Raw genomic sequence first — 19,785 nt, 5'->3', positions numbered from 1 at the left:
AGAGAAAGGTACTGGTAGAAAGATTTGTGAGTCTTTGGAGGAAAAAGAAGGATGAGAGATTAAAACCTAGAGTACACATCTGATCTTTTTATGTAGTATAAGACTCTTCCAAAAAAATGCTTTGCTGCTCCTAATCTTCGCAATACTTCGGAACTCCTTTAACTTATTTGACACACAAATATATCTTTTCCTTTTCTACTCCTGCATGAATTTCCATGCTTGCCTGCAAATGTTATCCTACTCTCTAAGTATGAATTTGAGAGCGTTCCCAGTTCCTCCTGGCTTGTTTCTCAAGAAAGATAGTGCCATAAGAATAATGCTTTGGAAATCATCTCATAATATTCTGAATTATTCCTTTCAAGGATCAAGCTCTCTCAGATGTGCAATATTTCACGATCTTACTTCAGCCTTTCTTAAAAACGCTCTTTTAAGTGCTGCAGATCCATGGGAGAGATGGCTGGGGGAAGCTGTCAAGGGATGCCAGGCAGGAGGTTGTTCATGTTCTCCTGCTCAAAGTTTCATTCATCTTTTGGGAACTATGAAATAAAAGAATGATACTTCCCATTTTCTTTCAATGCAGGTGAACAACTTTGACGTTATAAGGTGAGAGAGAATGTATCTGCTGTTTCTGCTCTTTCAGAAGGAAGGAAAGAAGAAGAGAAGCTCAGCCAGTAGTTAAAGTATAAATATAGATGTTCAAAAAACCTTAGATAAAGTATATCTTAAGAGGCAGAAATGTAAGTAGGAAAAAGCAGCGAACCGAAACTTTGTTATGAGTAAAATATGACCAAAACTCAAGGACTTGGCTTAGGGAAAAATGATTTCAACTAATTAAATCAAAAGACCAATAGGTATGGGGAAAGGGATTGAATTCATTATTGCCAAACATCAGTTAAAGTCTTTTGGAAGACATTATTTATTTATTTATTTATTTTCATATACATATAGTAGTTTCTTACACGTACCTATAATAGAGCTTAAACGCAAATGAACTGCCCTGTAAGATTTGCCAGTGCTCTGAGCAGCAGAAAGCAAATATTTGTTGAATAAGCAATGAATTAGGAAAGAAACTAGAGAGAAAATTTCTAAATTCATGGGAAAATCAAGACTTTCCCACTACACAGTGTAAACAACTTGCTCTTCCTTTGTTTTGGATTGATGCCATGCTACGTTCAATTCGTCATCAAGAGTGACCCGATTTAGCCAAGCACTAAAGTCATAAGTCAAAAAAGGATGAAGTTCTGAATTTTCAGCTACACACAGAAGTCTACAAAAACTTCAAAAAATTATTTGCTTACTTCAACAGCCTGACTAAATTCATGAATAAAAGACCACAAGAACTGGATGATAAATTTCTCCTCCTCTAGGTGAAAACAGACTGGGATGAACAATAAATAGATGAATAGCTATTAACAGCACGCTTTTTCATATTTGTTTGTGTTCTTGTTGTATTTCACTTCTTACTGTAACTTGTGTCCATATTGAAGGTAACATCTAAAGAGTCTTGTCTTTCAAGAATGATGAAAGAGAAGGAAAGCTCATCTGCCTAAACGGGTGGGCTTTAAAAGCAGGTACTTCATAATTCTTTTCAATAATAAATTGCCTTCTACTTGTATGTTATTCATGCAATTTATTTGTAACACTTTGTTCCAAAACCTTACAAAAAATGCTACCTATAAAAACAAGTTCTCTGATCTAGATTAAAGGACAATATTACCTGGAGCATTAGTGAAAACTTGTATTTGACATGTACAATAGCGGATTGAAAATAAAGGAAATTTGCTTAAACATTTACAAGTCATAATGCTACCATACTGTGGGTGCTGTTTCAGACCTCGTTTAAAATAGGAAGAAATACACGCTTATGTAATTTTGAACATTTGTGAATGAGAGACAACTAAGTTTCTCTATTTATAGTAACAGAAAACCAAGGATCAGAACTAAAGCATGGACCTCTGAGAGTTTTTATCCACTTGCCAAGTATTTCTTTCAATTTTGCACTTCCAAAGAAGCTGATTTGCATTTATGTTGTATCTATCAGTCAGCTTATATGAGCTTTTATACAGTCTTAGAAATGCTTTTGATGACATTAGGAAAATACTACAATGACTTGGAAAACTTCAAAAACTTGTTATATGAGAATGTGTTCTTTATGAGATGATGCCTACAAACTACATGAAAAATACTATATTTCAAACAACTAGGAGAGTAACCATGGAAAAAAGACTAGACCCCCTAGATCTGTAAACTCATATGTTTGTATTTGTTCTTAAACATGTCAATAAAACAACTTTATTAACATGAGAAGGGAAATAATTACTATTTCCATCACAATAGTGTTGCACAGAACTATTAACAAGTTAAGTATTGAGACGGATTCAAACAAAATATTAAGAAGTTGAATACTGTAGTTTAAAGTAACTTTCATCTGTATTTTGCAAGTCATAACAAATATATGAGCGTTTGCCCTTAGAGGGAGAATATGCTTAATAATATTCATCTGAATAAAAAAAATAGCTAAATGAAATAACTACGATAATACACATTTTTCTTTGTAGCACCAGTTCAAAGCAAAACCTGGGCATCAGGACGCTATAATTTCAGTGAAGGAAAATTGTAAGTGCTCTTTACCCGGCACTTTTAAAGAACATATAAATTCACTGTAGATCTACAGTAAAAAAAAAAAAAAAAGTTATTTAACCATTCATAGTGCCAGTATACTAACAAAAATTAACTAAGAATTGGGTTTTTTAAAAAAATCTACATTACATTCCATTAGGTAAGTCCTGTTTCCAAAAACTATCAAGATTAGAAGCTTCAAAGGGAAAAGAAAATCACTGTCTAAAAATTATGCATCTTATTTATGAGAACAAAATGAAATATGACAACTACCTGTATACACCATCTTAATCATGCTATATACATGTAGCAGTATACATAATCTAAATTCAATCTCATCCAATTTTAATCATTTGTTAAACAGGTAAGAACAAATATGTTGTAAACAGGTAAAAAAAAAAAATTTCCAACATAGGTATAATGATTTAGACAGCAGAAGAATGAGGTGGCTTTATGTATGAGTATTTATTAAAGAGCTTCAATTGTGCCATGGTTTTAATGCCAGAACTACTAATATTAATTGAGAGAGAATTTTGCTTAGAATAAAAAAAAAATGACAGACAAAAGAGAGAATAAAAAAAGAAGTGTAAGCTCTTTGCAGAGAGGGTTGTCTCCTACTATATGTTCCAATGACTGTCGATAACAACACAACTTAAGTCACAGCATCAAATAGCTTCTTAGAAAGTTTGAGATGCTACAGTATGATCCTCTGTGTTCACTCAATTCGCACCACTATTTTGAAAATACTGAAGAGTATTGGGATGCATTAAACACAGTATAACCAGGCAGTTAAACGAGGTAATTATTCATCTGTATTTAGCATCGGTTCAGCCTCACCTTAAGTATTGTGTGCAGTTCTGGGCCCCACAATTTAAAAAGAATGTCAAGGTACTTAAATGAGTCCAGAGGAGGGCAACAAAGACGGTGAAAGGGCTGGAAAGAATATCCTGTGAGGAGTGGGTAAGGATTCTGGGGTTGTCTGGTTTGGAGAAAAGGAGGCTGAGGGGCCACCTCATTGCTCTTCCCAGCTTCCTGAGGAGGGGAAGTTCAGAAGGAGGTGCTGAGCTCTTCTCTGGAGATCCAGTGACAGGGTGCCTGGGAATGGTTCAAAGCTGCACCAGAGGAGGTTCAGACTTGACATTAGGAAGGATTTATTTACAGAGAGAGTGGTCAAACACTGGAACAGGCTTCCTAGAGAGGTGGTCGATGGCCCAAGACTGTCAGAGAGGCATTTGGACAATGCCCTTAACACACTTTAACTTTTGGTCAGCCCTGAAGTGGCACTTGGACCAGGTGATCGTTGTTGGTCCCTTCCAACTGAAATAACCTACTCTATTCTACTCTATTCTAAATATTCCACCATAAAGAAAATTTAGCTTTCTGCAACATAGTGCTGCAATTTCTTTAATTTTTGGCAAGAGGAAGAAAAACGTTTTCCTCAGCATAAGAAATCCATGGTAAAAAAACCAAAATGTTTAGCAGGATATTTAAATTGCATATACAGGAGATAGTGGAGGTGCGATTGTTCATCAGAGCTCTCAATTTATTCTGAAAGACACAGCCACCACAATAATCTTAAAGTTATTGATACCTCTCTCCGTCGAGAAGCCCAACAGGTTTGTTTGATTTTCCAAACGACAGCGGCTACCAGCAGTAAGGATAAGAAACAACTGCAATTACAAAAAAAAAAAGAAGTAATTGTAACATAATGGTCTGAAAAAGTTTATGTTTTTAGGGTATCAAAGGTAATGAAAATACATTCAAACGTGGAAAAAAAACCCCACAAAAATAGAGTAAAACTAAACTCTACCAGGATGACAAACAACAGCCAACCACCCAAGTTCAAAGTCAAAAGAGAACGCACACCTCTGATGCTGTGGCAGTCTCCATAAAATGCTATTACTGTCTCCATTAGCATGGGATAAGCTCCATTGCAACCACAACAGTCTCAACAAATACGCACTGCATGTTCCACGTTCAACAGAAGCAAAAAGAAGATGAACTATAGCCCCAAAATGATACCAATTTATACTTCTCTCTGTGAATTCTGAATAATTTCCTGGGATGCAGGAATGATAACTATATGCAGGGAGTATAATTAGTTTGAGGAACCAGGTTTGCACTTGATAATAGGTCTGTTTTATTAAATTGAGTACTTCTGTAGTAAATTGCCCAGGGAAAACATCCCAAAGAACATCACCATGTTACAGTCCCAAAGACACAACGGAAGAAGAAAAAAAAAAAGCAACGTTATTAAACTTCTGCAGTTCACAATTGGAGCATATGCCTTCTCTCATGCTCCAATAATTTTGTATTTGTAACATTTAGTCCATAAAAGATTTTGATAGGAAGATCACTGAACTCTCAACCTCTTTTAGTGAATTTCTGGATACTGACAAAAGGCTTCTAAAGTTGACACCTAATATAAACAGACAGAAAATATTTTAATTTTTTAGACAGTTTTTGATAAAAATATTTGGATTTTCTAGCTGTGTGAAGAACTTCCAGTCATGTTAGCACATCTGCTGTGCACAGTTTGCAATTCATACAATCCTTTAACTATTGAATTATACTAGTCATCCATAATTTTTTTGACAAAAAGCTTAAAAATGTATTCTTTAACTAATATGGGAAATACCATGAATACCCTGAAGTAGCATAGTTCAGAGGAGTACTGTGTAAAAATGCAAAATATAATCATGATGCATGCAGTAACATCAACGTTTCCCTGTGTCATGCTGTAAACAGAACTGAAGTTATGACCTAGAAGATACATCTCCAGAAGTAGCAGCTCATGGCATTCAGTGTTTACCCACAATATGGAGACTATTAGAAACCCGTTTATGGCAGCTGGAGTTTAATGTCACTATTCAGATAATGGAATGAAAGCCCCCAATCACTCCTTGGCCTGCAAGCAACAGAATCAGCCGTACCACTGAATCTTGAACAACAAAAAGTACCATTGCTCGGAGTATGTTCAAAAGTCAGTCTCCATAACACAAGCTTTTCTGGATGGTTAAAGTCACACAAATCAATCTGGCTTTCTATGAGCCAATCAATATGGCTATCTATCTTACTCACTTAAACCTCTTTTCACTATGAGCTTTCAAAACTCTTTTTCATCAATTTCTTCTTTGAACACCCTTGAGAAAGCCTGCCAGCGTGAAGCTGAGCTTGAAAGAGAAAAGTACCAAATATACAAAGTGGTTTGGGCATAGAACGCTCAATTAAAATTAACAGCTTGTTTTTTTTACTTAAGAGACTTAATTCTGTCTGTTTAGTTCCAAGAAGGCTGATTATTCTGAACCTGAAAGGAAAAAATGGTTACAGTATCATTTCTAGATGCAAAGTCTGACTTTCCTCTTAACAGCCAATGTCAACACCCAGCATTTTTTAGCAGTTTTTTTTAATGTTCTTTGGGACTTAGGGATTTTTATGGAAAGGAAGATATATTCTCCCTCCCTCCTTGTAGGACCATTTTAAATACTGCGTTGAGCTTTTATTGGTTCTTGGCACAGATCCTTTAAGAAGCAATGGTACTTGGAATTTTGATTGGTTCTGATCAATGGATCAGAACAGTTCAGCATATCTAAGAACCATTCTGCCAATAGAAAATTGTTGGAAGAGTCAACGATCTGTAATAAAAGGATGTGAGAGGGCAAGTGCTGGTTCAAGAACCTTGGGGAATTCAGAAGCGAAATCTCAGCCTTACACTTTAATGAATCTCAGCGTAAATCACCTTTCTACATGGGTCTTCACTGAAAGGAGCTAACACAGTAAGAACATTTTAATTGATACACCATTTTATTAACAGAGTATTTCTTACTAGAAGAGTTTCTCTTAACAGTTTTTTACAACATAATATCTAAGTAGCACAAAGAATGTTATGACAGAAACTGATCATCAGAGAACATTCACCATTTAATGCATCGCTCCAGCTGATGCACTGATTTCACTTTTTAAAATTTATCTTTGGCTGTCTTCCTTTTTACGGTGTCCTTTGAAAGCAAGTACAAGTTTACTGTGAATTTATATTTGGTGTCTAGGGAAAAGCAAAACCTTTCCCCACACTGACCACCAGAATAAATCCACTTTCGCAGCAATATCTTTTAAGCTTTTTAACCCAATAGCTGCTTACAAATACTATTTCCCAGAAGTGTTTTCCCTACCATATACTGTGCTGTCTAGCTCATAACTGCAACAGATGCTTAGAGGCAACATCAGAGTCCTGACATGTTGCTATGAATTAGCATGTTGCGCATGAAGTAAGGGTAAGCCGTCTCATTTGCTCTTCTCCTCCTCTATAGTCCTTCCAAAAAAACTAAATTAGGGAAACATCAGCAACTCTATTTAAAATTGTGAACCCAAAGCTCCTGGAATTTGAAAAAGATGAATACATTTAGGAGAGCTGGACACAAGAAACTAAGAAAGCCTTGCACTGTGTGACTGCTTCATTATGACCAGGAATGGAATATCTTTCCTTAGAAAATTCTATCTTTCACATTTATTAATTTCTTGAACAATTCTCTTAAGCTAGTAGAAGATATAAACTTGAGAGTTCTGGCTGCAAAACTTTAGACAAAGTGCTTCTGTGCTCTGTATGTCAACGGAGCTGGGTCACACATTGAACTTTCCTGTCATCAGTCAAAACATCATTTAGTTTATGTGCAAAGTCAAAATCAGAAACAAGTGTTTCAAAGGCACACCCATAAAATAATATAAATAATTGGAAATTACAGAATTGGTAATGTGAAATGTTTACTTAACACTTTCATATGATTTCTTCTTTACAAGTAAACGTGCAATATTTGACTTTGTTCTCTGTTTTTTTAATATATTAATATTATATAATTAATATAATATAATAACCAGAAGGAAAAAAAATTAAAATTCATGTTAACAAAGAAGACAGACATGGAAAATAGCTTTTGTCAAACTAACCTGGTTCCAGGCTGTGGTGAGATAATAGCCTTGGTTTATTTAGAGCAATAAAAATTAAAGCTGACTGCAAAGGATCTCACAATATTGAGTGACTTGGCAATAAAATAAGAGAATGAATTTTGGTGCCAATGAACTTAAGGCAATGTGCACAAGAAAAAAAAAAAACAACAACAACAACTACTCTAGCTACAAATACACAATGATAGGTTCTAAATTAGCAATTACCACTCAAGAAAATGGTCTTGAAGTCATTGCACATAGTTCTTTGAACATATCAACTGAATGTTTAGTGGCAGTCAAAACAGCAAATAGGATGTTAGGAGAGATTAGAAAAGGAATAAAGAACAAAACAGAAAGCACTGGGATGCCAGCGCATAAATCTATAGTATGTCTGTTTCTCAAAGCATCCATCATCTCATCTCAAAAAGAAAAAGTCGAACGAAAAACGTGTGAAGGAGTACAGTCCACTTGGCAAGGGGAATGGAATGGTAGTAGAAATAAGCTCCTTTGGTTTTGAAACAATAGGGAGTTGAAAGGAGACATGATAAAGACATTAACATCATAGGCAAACAGCATAACAGCAGGACAAGCACAGAGGGATGCTCTCCAAAGCCCCAGTATACTACTTAGCTCCATCCTGAGACAGAGATACAAGAGAAGAAAGCACAATCACAAACGATGTGGCAAAACAGAGATCAGTGCAGTGCAACACACACGAATTAAAAACTGGCCAGCAGACAGGTCAAAAAGAAATTGTCAGAAGGCAACCAACACCAGAAAAGGAAATCTCTAGAGAGGTTTGCAAGGTTCCTAGAGTATCAGATCCAGTCAGTTTCGATGAGACTGATATATAATAACTGAGAGGTCTATCCATGACACAAAGACTGAAAAAAAATGGTTAATCGTAATGAGGACAAAGAAATCCTACTGTGTGCCAATAGGTCAGTGGCATCTATTTTAGTAATATTTTTTTTTATTTTTTATTTTTTTTTAAACACAATGACTGCTGCGTTGAGTTTACAAGAACAAGGAATCCAGGCGTCATTTACAGAGCAAAGGATATGTATTCCTCTTGGAATGAAGCAATGCCCAAAATAACTTGATCAGTATGAATGACCAACTCGTATGAATTGCTGCTGGGATGCTGAAACAAAAAGGCTCAAACCAACCTTAAATACTCAGGTGCACTCTCTAGTTGAGAGCCTGAATGACATCTGAGTACACAGATAGATGCCTTCGCAATGCAGATGGCTTATGAAATGCAGACCCAGAGTACAGACTGAATGACTTTCTGCACTTATGAATGTAAATCTTCCCAATAAGACAATTATCATGCTAAGACACACTTAAAAGCACAGCAGCTCAAGCATTATCAGGATTTTGTAGTCTCTAGAACAAAGAAATGATCTGCCAGAAGATAATGACATAGCTTTGCACAGTTGCCCCTTCAAACCATGCGGAACAAAATAGGAGGAAACACTAAAAAAGCACACTTGAAAATGAGCAATTCATCACCACTGGTGTGTATTACAGGCTGATTGAAAGTTATCACCTTAGTATTAAATAAGAGACAATAAACAATTAGAGAACAGATGAACTGAAGAGGAAGCCCGGAAAATAAGTAATTCATTTCCAATGCAGCAGAAGGAGGTGGCCAAGGAAGGGCTGCAAGAGAACAACAGGGTCTAGCAGTAAGGTCTAGGCTGGACGGATGATCTTCCCAGAAGGGCTCCGAGTAGTATGAAAAGAGAAATGCTCATTTAACAGAGCACAGAAAAGGAAAACCGCAAGGAATTACGCTGCCTGCGTAACGACTTTTGCAATGTACAGAGTAAATTTTTAACTTACAGAGGTCCTATTTAGACATATTTAGCGCAGATCACAGACCTGGCTGAGGAGTGAGAGGGCAGTGGTTTTAACTGAGAAATTACTTTCTCTGTGTATGATTATGAGGCAGACTGAAAACTAAGATTAAACACTAGCGCAAAACATAAAGGGAATGTGTAGATCTGTTGCTGCTTGCTATCTGCAAACTAAAATGAAACCTGTAGATCATCTTTAAACAATTTCAAATTTTAGGGATAAATACAGGGGAAAATCTGTGAAATGTAACGGTCAGTGTGGCCACACAAGATGAATTAATGACACATTTGTGCATTTGCTCTATGAACGCATTATAAACACACTACTGAATTCCTTATTTTTTTCCATTACATATTAATACCTATAAGTAAGTTACCTACTGTATCAAAAGAGCACTTGTGTTAAAATTTACTTATTTTTGCAGTGATGTAAAAGGAGCAAATTCATGAATTACACATAAATATTTTAAGGACCAATATCGTAAATGGAAGGCGAACAGAACAAAACAAAATCCTCCATCCTTTGCTATGTCTTTTCTCATTCTCTTATTATTTAACATGCAAAGAGAAATTAAAATGTCCAAAAATGTATATGAACATTCCTGCATGAATAATTGTTGTTTCTATGATTTTAGTTAAGCCACTAATTTGCATAATAATTCAGTATAAATTTCCATATTGGATGAAAGCAAACACTTTTTCAAACTCTACCTGAAATCTAGTATACCTTTAACTCTATTAAAATTAAAAACGGTGTGGGATTCTAATTCAAGCCACTGGTCACGTTTACTCATCGTATAGCAGGGGACAATGCACAGCAGCCCCAGACAGCTGAGCGTGGTGCAGAGTCCCTAAGCTATCCCTGGTTAAGCCCACCTTGGGGGTAGCGCATCTGTGCCAGCACAGTTTGCCAAGACTATTCTAACAACTCCCAAGAAAACTGATGGTCTGTCAGCTTCATACTAATGTTGTTACACTTTCACCATGCTCAAACACGTGCGGTAGACAAGTCCTTAGATTCCTAGGGTGGTGCTTGCATTGCTGGTTCAGCGTGGATCACGAGCAGGCTTTGGAATGAAGCCCCTGTCACCACTGTTGTGCTTTGGCTCATGCTGTGGAGTGATCTTGGGGCTCATGATGTAGAAGCCAAACTGGAAGATGTGCAATGTACATTCCAGACACAAGTGGGCTTTCAGTCCATGGAACTAAAGTAGAGCTAGTCCTAAGCAGAAAAATGACAAGGCGGATCTAGTGTGGATGTCAGGTCCTCAGCACCGTGTTACTCCACAGACGATCTCCTATTTGTCCACGCTGCTTACTATTAGAGACATAAGCACCCAAAGATTACTTTCTAAACTAAAAAGATTACTAAATAACTTTGTAAGTTTTTTAGGTGTATAGCAGTCTCACCGACTGCCCGCATGTGTATACATACACATATTTTAAAAGCTCCTCTCAAGTCTTTTTTTTTGAAAATAGGAGTTGGGCCATCAAGGCAACTAGGGCTTAATTACTCGAACCTTGCTGTGCTGAGTGAGACAATAGTTAAATATCCCTCTAGATCCACAAGGCTCTTGCCTGTTGATCTCACTTAACAGTGATCCTGCCCTGTATTAAGTTTTCTCCTTCATACCAACTGTGGTATTTTTTAAACATGAACGAAAAATAACAGTATTCAGTAAAAAATACTGATGACAAAAATCTTTTTAATGTAGATACATGCAAAGAAAACAAGTCTCATATCTAAGTTAATGTTTTTAAATTAATATTGCAAAAGGTTCCTAAGAGATCACATATACTGTTTTTCTAAGAACTGTTTTTCTGACATATTATTTACTATCTTTTTATTGGCAAATAGAGCGCATTTTAATTGATATGTTATAAAGCAAGCACAATTCTAAAATAAAAATAATTGAACAATTATTTTTCTAAAACCATTATTTCAAATAGCAATTATTGTCGCAGCAATTGATTTCTCTCATTGTACTTGACAGGAACATTGTGTTTATGATTATGTGCTCGGTTCAGCCATCCTTACTTGTGTTAACTAATATACACATGACAAGCAGCTCCAAAGACTTCAACAGGATTAACTGAAATACAAAGCACTGCAAACATAATATTAGAAGTCTGACACGTACGAGAGCAGTAAAAAGTTTTTACGTTTTTAATGATTAATTAAATTGCTCTGAATCACGCAGTTTTACAAACACTACTGTAAGTAGGAATATTTCAATGATAAGCAATTCTGAATGATTCTGGGAATGAAGCGTTATGCTTCCAAATTAAAATGTGTAAAGACTTAGAGGAAAGTAGTCTTGGCTAGCAATGGAGCAGGCTATGCAGCTTCCAGACCCTGCTAATGCGGTGTGGGGTCAGGGAAATAAATCTTGGCTGACCCTGCGGAGCCAAGACCCACCACCAGTAGTGCTGGTTTCCTGGTCTGAGAGCGCTCCGGCTCCACAGCACTGCCGTGCTAAACCACCGTTACCACCGAGGTGATTCAGGAATGTCCTGTTTTACTTGCTGGTTGTGAGAAATTCTACCAGTACCAGCAGCTCCATGCACCGGCAGGGCTTTTTTCCTCTTTCATCAGCCTAGATCTGTGTCCCACTCCAAGTCAGTTTTTCCTGCCCCTGTTGTTTTAATAAAGCAATAGCTCCTGAGCTCCAGCTTTTCCCCCAGTTTCTCCATGAAATACAGGAACCCAAGGGAAATGTCATTCAAATGTGAACCTTCTAATCTTAAAGCCATACAAAGGGTTCAAGCCCTCAGTTCTTGCTTTCTGAACTGGAAAGTGAAAAGAAATGTCTGAATATAAAGTAAATTATCGACGATGGTATTTAAAACTTTAAGTATTACCAAAAATCATTTAAATGCAAATTTGTATTTATTTATTTGTGTCTCAAATGGGATTCACACAAGTTAAGCAACACCTTTCAAGTTCATTTGAAACTAATTACATGGATAATTCTTATCCAGAGGACAGTGATTAAAATGCTATTTTTGGATGCAGTCCTGAAAATCTATATATTCCCACAAATAAATCTTGCATGAAGTATCTCATGAAAGTAACATAACTGCCCCTAAAATTCACTTCTCACACCTCCACAACTACCAAAAAAAAAGAAAAACAGAAGTATACATGGCCTTCTACTAATCTGGTCCTCCCAGGCAGAACACTATATTTGGTAAGAAAGCAAGGTAAAGGGTATCCACGTTAGATTTGTTTTACTGTGTTTTACATGGCTGATTAACAGGAACTGCATCTGAAAGAGATGCAGTTCATAAAATTACTGGCCAAGTATTTAAATAAAGATTTAGAAACATTACAAGGCCACAATGGAAATACTTTAGCTCACAGATTAAAAAATACTTTCATATATGGAGAGGCAACTGAAAGCATTTTTCTTTAATATATGCAAAACTTCTTAAAGATGGCAATAGAAAATCTGCATAACCTTTTCTGAAGTTCACACAGCAAAGTAATTGCCCTGAACAGCTCTGCAGGTATAGAAAACACAAATACATAGTTATTCTAAGGTGAGAAAAGGCTGACAATGTATACAATAGGGATCAGAATTTAGAATAAACTCAGCTGTTAAATGGTATAAGCTCTTCTATTTATTTGAGTATTTAGCATGTATTAAAAAAAAAAAAAAAAAAGAATAGGTTTTGATGATTTCAGATTCTATTTGAACATAGTGTTCCTCAGTGCCAGCCTGACACCTACCCAGTATCATCAGTGCGGACTCAAGTCTGTAAGGAAACATCAAACCTTTGTGAACATTTCCACCTAGTATCAGAGTGGTCCTTTTGACCAAGGAGAACAGGAGATCACATCTAAAGAATTTCCTACTCCTGGTGTAGGAAAATACTACAATCCTTATTTTCATAACATCTGTGTTAGAATCACACACAAACTGACTATTTCTGCTTGGAAACAGATATAACTGGTACTTACTGCAGTTAGAATAAAACAAAAGGAAGAAGGAAGGCTGAGATGGAGCCGTGGACAGAGCGCTTGGGCTCTTGAGTAAAAATTCAATTCAAAAACGTATGTCAGCACATTCTCTTTCCCTGGTAGGTGAGACATTGACCACTGATGATCCTGAGCTTTATAAATGAAATATTTTCACAGACAACGGGCTGGGGGTGGACAGGACTCTACTCCCACATAATACATTCCTGGTTTTCTCTGTGTTAGAATGAGAGATTAGATGTTTTTATGAAACAAAGAGAAATCTGGCAGATCAGAGCAACAGATCTTTCTACAGATTTTCATCTCCCATAGAGTAGATGGACATGAAGATGAAAATTTATTTATATCTTGGAGGATTACTATGGACTATGGCAGGAAGATTGTAAAGGAATTCCTCAGACAAGATCTTACTCCCTGGTCTTATTGAGAAAATTACCTGGAAAACACAGGGGTATTATAACTTATTTTAAAGGAAAGAGCCCTACTGAAGTCTCAGTCATGGCCGAGCTTTAAAGCTATCACAGAACTGCATCACTACACTGGCCCCTGCAGGAGGTACACTTAGACACGAGCAAAAATTCTGACACGATTTTTTTTTTTTTTCAAATGGCACATAGTGCTTAAATCTCAGAACTTGACATAACATTTTTGAATCAGTAGTACTCAGGTGGGCATGGAATTCTCAGCAGTATCTGATCCAGGCATCATTTCTTTCAGGGTATGACCTGTGTTACAGCTATATCTTAAAACGTATTCAAAGCAAAGCCCCTTTAAGAAATCACCTCCTCTACAGCTATATGCTCAATCTTCTGAAATCCCAAACCAAACAATTTATTCCAACTCCACAAAGGTAGCACTAACTTTTAGGTGCAGCCAGATTCTGTAGCATAGTGTGTACCTTTTTTTTGGAATGCTCATTAACTAACCTTCAGGCCATCTCTAGCTGCCTGGCCAAACAAGAACCAAAAAGTAAGGACACGTGTGACCCACGCTCACTATTACTTCCACAAGGTGAGTCTGAATTATCCCAATGATGCTATTTTCCAAAAGATCCAAGAAGTTTGCACCACAGCCACCTCGACCACTTATGTATGTACGTATGACTCCACTCAAAAAAAATGTAAGTATACCTGTGTGAAATATATATGAATATATATTTTTTATATATAAAAATAAAATAAAATTATGTAGTTGTTATGGGAGAAGAAGGGAGTTATAGAATATGATTGTTTTACTGCTGAGATAAATTGCAATATAAATAAAAACAAAAAAAAAAAATCAAAGTCTATGAGCTGCCTCTACTCAAGTACTTGGGTGAGGCAGCACAATACAGGTATCCACGGACGGATTCACCCAAACACCGACGTTTAGTAGCACAATGCACGCCTGTCTATACAACAAGTTATAAACAAAGCATTAGATGCACAGGCCGAGGTGCTCCAGCTCTTTTGCATGTAGAGTGTAACTTGCTTTGGAAGTAATGAAGATTTATTGTAGTACAAGGTGTTTGTTGCCTTTAAGTGGCACATTGGCTGTAGCAAATGTTTTTGACAGTAGCAGCCTTTCTGTTTTGAGACTGGTTTTGGCAGTGGAGATCTGGAGCATTGCAGAGGAGCCAAAATAAAGGTCATGGGCAAATTAAAGTAGCACCCCTGTGCCATGGAGGTTTCTGACTGGTTTCCACAGGACCACTGGATGTTGTTGTTGTGGCACAGAACATTTGGACTGCTCTAATAGAAGTTAAGAGAAATACATGAAAGGGAAATGAGCCTTAAAAAACCCAGTATACTGCCAAAAGCATGCTGTAAGTTTCCAGAAGAGCACATTTAAAATTACTATTGGAAATGTAACCAAATACTTTTGTTGAGGAAGAAGAGCAAAATTAAATAAAACAACAAACTAAAACTTCAATAATGGTATTAATAAAGCTTCACAATTTAAGCTCTGAATGCGTAACTGAAAACAGGGACACTGGAGTATCAATGGCATCAACTGCATTTCATATAAATTATATTTTAATGTAAGCAGCATCAATGAAATATCAACATAAAACATATTAGTTTATTAGTAAGAACAGCTACCACATCTGTGTAAAATCGTTTATGAATATATATTGAATGTAGAAAACTAACTTAATCCTTCATCTCCTGAGGCATAAATTCCAACTCCTATAATAGTTTAAAATCATCTCTGACAACTGCCTCTACAAAGCCCGGCTTTATTGGTCTTTGCTGTGCAATGAAACATCAAAATACTTCTTGAAGGTAAAGAAGAATGAGATGTGTCCGAGCAGGGAATTTGTTATTTGCAGGAAAATGATTATGAAAAAAAAAAAGTACTGATTTTTTTCATTATGTACATGTGCCAAAATATTATAGAGAATTTGGGGAGGGGGGTTAAAATAACTTTGTTAAATAAAATTATTAAAAAGTAACTATATAATGTATAAATGGACACATACATATTCTATATTCATCTTTTCCTACGTAAATAATTCATGTATATATACATAAAGCTGTCTTTTCATATTAAATATACCACAAGCCGTACCAGAAGCTACTATAGTAATGTATGGATGAATGATCAATTATGTGAACAGCCTTTATATACACCTAAAAAAGGAAAATGGATATAGCGTACATCAGGATGCTATCCGGAAGGCCAACATTCACATTTCATTCTGCCAATACATTATCAAACAAAAGTGAACCATTTAAAAGGACTCTGAAATATATTATGCAATAAAGCTCTAGATGTGAACTTTAACTCTCGGCAGTTCTTCCTTTCACCTCTTTCAAGCAGCAAATAAAGAAGATTTACAATCAAAGGGGCTTAATCTAACATAAACTGAAATTAATCTCCATAGAATAAATAGAACATCACACCCATAAAGTGTGATTATGTTTCTTTTCCTCATGAAAAAGACTTTCATATTTCATATAATTTTATGGTTTTGCCCTTCATGGGTGAAATACTCTATATTTCTCTCAACAAGAGATGTTGTGTATAAACCCCCCAGATTTAAAAAGAAAAATAATATTAAGCTGTGTCCATTAAACTTGCAGATAAATTATGAAATACAGAATTTAATATTTTCTGCAGTAACTTTCAAGAAGAATCCAAAATTGAATATACTGATTCTATTTCAAAATAACTGTGCTTTGACTCCACCTTTTTTGCAATGATTTTGCTGATGTATGCTAATTTAAGTTTTGAAATTAAGGGGGCTGGGGGGGGAAGACTCTTTCATTCTAATACTGGTCAGTTAGTGAATTTGGGGAAGAAGGACTGCCAACCAACGCCACATTTCAGCAGCCTTCAAACGCAAAAGATCCACGTTATTTCATTAATTTTTTTGTTTTCCCCTCATTCTTTTCTGTCACTGCACTGTTTCTCTACTGCAGGTGTTATCCTTTGATAATAAATCACAGAAATATAAAAAACATTTAGAGAGTCAGTAAGCCATGTCAGCATTGTTTAGTGTATTAGCCTACAATATATTACAGAAATTTAGTACGTTGCTAAAGAACTTTTCCCTTTATTATGTAACATTTACAAAACCTTTTCCAAAGTGGTGCATATATTTGAACTGGCAGGTGTAAAAAAAAAAATCATAAACTCTCCTTATTAAAATCTCTATTAATATGAAATTTTCCTGGAGACAGAGTGAGGATTTTTAGACTTCCAGGCCAAAGAAGCATAATTATTGTTCTGTAATTTTATTGTGTAAAGAAACAAAACCCCTGACACCCCTCAACCTGGTATTTAGAATTTTGACTGAAAAGACATGTAAGAAAGAAATGTAATTTTGAAACTGCAGAGCGTTTCCCTAAAATATAACAAAAAATTATTGACAACATAGAAAAACCACCACAACATAATTGGGCCACATATGCAGATTAAATTTAGATTTAAAAATACAAATAGATAATGTAATTACTTTTTAACGTGTGGCTTTTGGAGTCCACAGCATTTTCCACAATGTGCTTCTTATTGACAAAATGTACACCCCTACCCCGCCATTGAACCCCAATAAATAAATTTGAAAACCAAAATCTTCCAAAGAAAATGCTTCATTTGGTACCAGGAAATTTTACCGGAATATTTTTATTAATATTCCATTTCAAAGCTCATTAGGTCAATTCCTTTAAATTCAGATATCTCTTCTCAAAAGTAATAATTAGATCTAATATTTTAGTATCTATGAAATCCGCAGCATAACAAGCAGTCTAGCACTCTCTTTTCTCTCTTTCAGTGATTTATTACAACTGAACACAAGGACGCTGAATATTTCTCTACTGCCGTAAACAGATTGCTCATTTCTTGGATGTCACTCACTTCACAGCACGCCGTACCGACTGCATCTGCAGAGACAGACTGGCAGAGGGCTTGAGAAAGATGCTTGTCACTTGCTATAATGGACAACGACATTATTGCCTGAAGGAAAACCCTAATATTTTTTACTTCTTTTTTACTTCTTTTCCTCATCAGCTTTCACCCCACTTCCCTATATACTTACATCTGGAAAGAAACTTCTGAAGTTAACTTTGCAACGGGTACGTATACCTTGTCATAAGAAGAAAGAATTGCTTCTCTTTTGAATTAAAATGACAAAAGCCAAATTTCAAGTCCATTTATCACAGACGAAAACCTGTTCCAGTTCTTTTGTTTACAGTACAGTGGACTGGAGTTTCATAAAAAAAGTGACCAGGATTAAGCACTCTAGAAGACAAATAGCTGTGAGCACCAGCGTTGTTTTAGTCTAAGAAAACAACTGACTAATCGGATTTAAGAAAGTACAATATAAAATGTAGGGAATCAAAACAGAAACACAATATGAATTATCTATGATGCCTCTTAGGAAACAAAATACAATGCAGCTGTAGAAAGATGCATCCCTGAAAGGCGACCATTACAGAATTGTCCCAGAGTGACGGAGCCTGCAAAGTACTGAATCTTCAAAAAAAGGCATGCTTGCTTCAGGAGTCTTGGGAAGCTTATTTCAGGCGCCGCCTTCTGAGACCTCTAAGGTGAACACTACTACATAAATGGCAGCTTTGATTCCAGTAAGACTATATAAAAGCAGAAGTAGTGACAAAATATTTTTTGGAGTGCTGGGCTACAGCACCACACACAATAAAGTGCGCAATTTCAGATTTTCTTTTTTTTTTTTTCCCCCTCTGAAAAAGCCTAGGAAGCAAAAAATAAAAGAGATCTTTCAAATCCTGTTACTGTCACCCAAACCTTCACCCTACAACTCCCCTCTGCATTTAAGCAACTCCAGAACTTATTAAGAACCGAGCAGAAATTGGGATTAAGCGTTTCACCAGGCACAATGAAGAGCTCTCACTTATTGTATCTCACACACACAGGAAGTGAGAAGTTCAAAATTTGAATGCACCTACTTGAAGGACGAAAAAGCCCATATCTGCTGTGTATCAAGCAAGTACATAGGCCACCTTGAGATATCAAGCCGAGCAACTGTTTTGTACTTTGAGGGACAGTGTATTTTGAAATCAAAACACAGCAAGCACTAGTGCATCGCACGCGCTTCCAAATGACTCAAAGGACAAAAATAGAAAGAAGAAAAACAACAACAAAATAATGGAAAACAGTTATGTTCGCCAAGGGATTAAATGACTCATCCGTTGTTTTGAAGAGCAACTGATCCAGTGGTGCTGGGGAACCTCCTTTGCCTGCAGGCCAATAACAGGGCTGCCTTCTCAGGAAATACGAATATACCAAATAACTCTACAGTGATGACAAAGTTTCTAAGTGATTCAGAGAGTGGAAGACACATTCCACAATTCGAAAGAAACACTTTAAACAAAACAAAAACCAACTCAGATTGCCCACTGCAGTATAGCCATGCTTGTCCCAGTGGAAGTCAGACAACTATTTGCTTCTAAGTGAGGTGAAAACCATTTAATGCATCACTAAGTAAAAATCAATTTTATTCTAGCCCCAAATGTAAAATCCATTTTGCTAAGATAACTTGATTTTCATGTTACCAGAAAATATTCTAATTTAGATTTATAAGACTTCTGCATTTTCTGAGAACGCAGCCATGGTGGATGTGATGTGATCCTGACACATTGCATTTTGTCTTTCCTACAGAGATCGATATCTGATCTCATAAAGCTAAGCATGGCAAAATCTAGCATTAATTTATCATCCTTTATTTTAACAAAAACAAAACATGAAACCAGGCAGACACACCAAAGGATGCCCAGTAAAGAGAAAGAATTCATCCATTGCAAATTTATACCCAGAATGGCAGATTCGGGTCCTGAAGCTCTTGGGAGCTCTGATACAACCCGCTGAAACTCAGCCATCCACTGCCACTGTGTGAAACCCAACTGAAGTGACTCTTCTGAGATT

At 36.2% G+C, this 19,785-nt stretch overlaps 1 protein-coding gene across 8 annotated transcripts in view; it reads right to left on the bottom strand.

Moving 5' to 3' along the window:
- ATRNL1 (attractin like 1) overlaps positions 1-19,785 on the bottom strand; it is a 527,347-nt gene that overhangs the window by 228,334 nt on the left and 279,228 nt on the right. For all 8 annotated transcript variants that reach the window (XR_012587528.1, XR_012587529.1, XM_074591197.1 and 5 more), the window contains one exon: positions 4,211-4,289. Coding sequence is in view for 6 of the 8 variants with exons in the window: in XM_074591197.1 (XP_074447298.1) it covers positions 4,211-4,289 (79 nt within the window). In the remaining 2 variants the exon portion in view is untranslated. The remainder of the gene's footprint in view (positions 1-4,210; positions 4,290-19,785) is intronic.

Source organism: Larus michahellis, chromosome 6 (genome assembly GCF_964199755.1).
Source record: "Larus michahellis chromosome 6, bLarMic1.1, whole genome shotgun sequence".
NCBI lineage: Eukaryota > Metazoa > Chordata > Aves > Charadriiformes > Laridae > Larus > Larus michahellis.
This window is presented reverse-complemented; position numbering and strand designations above follow the sequence as displayed.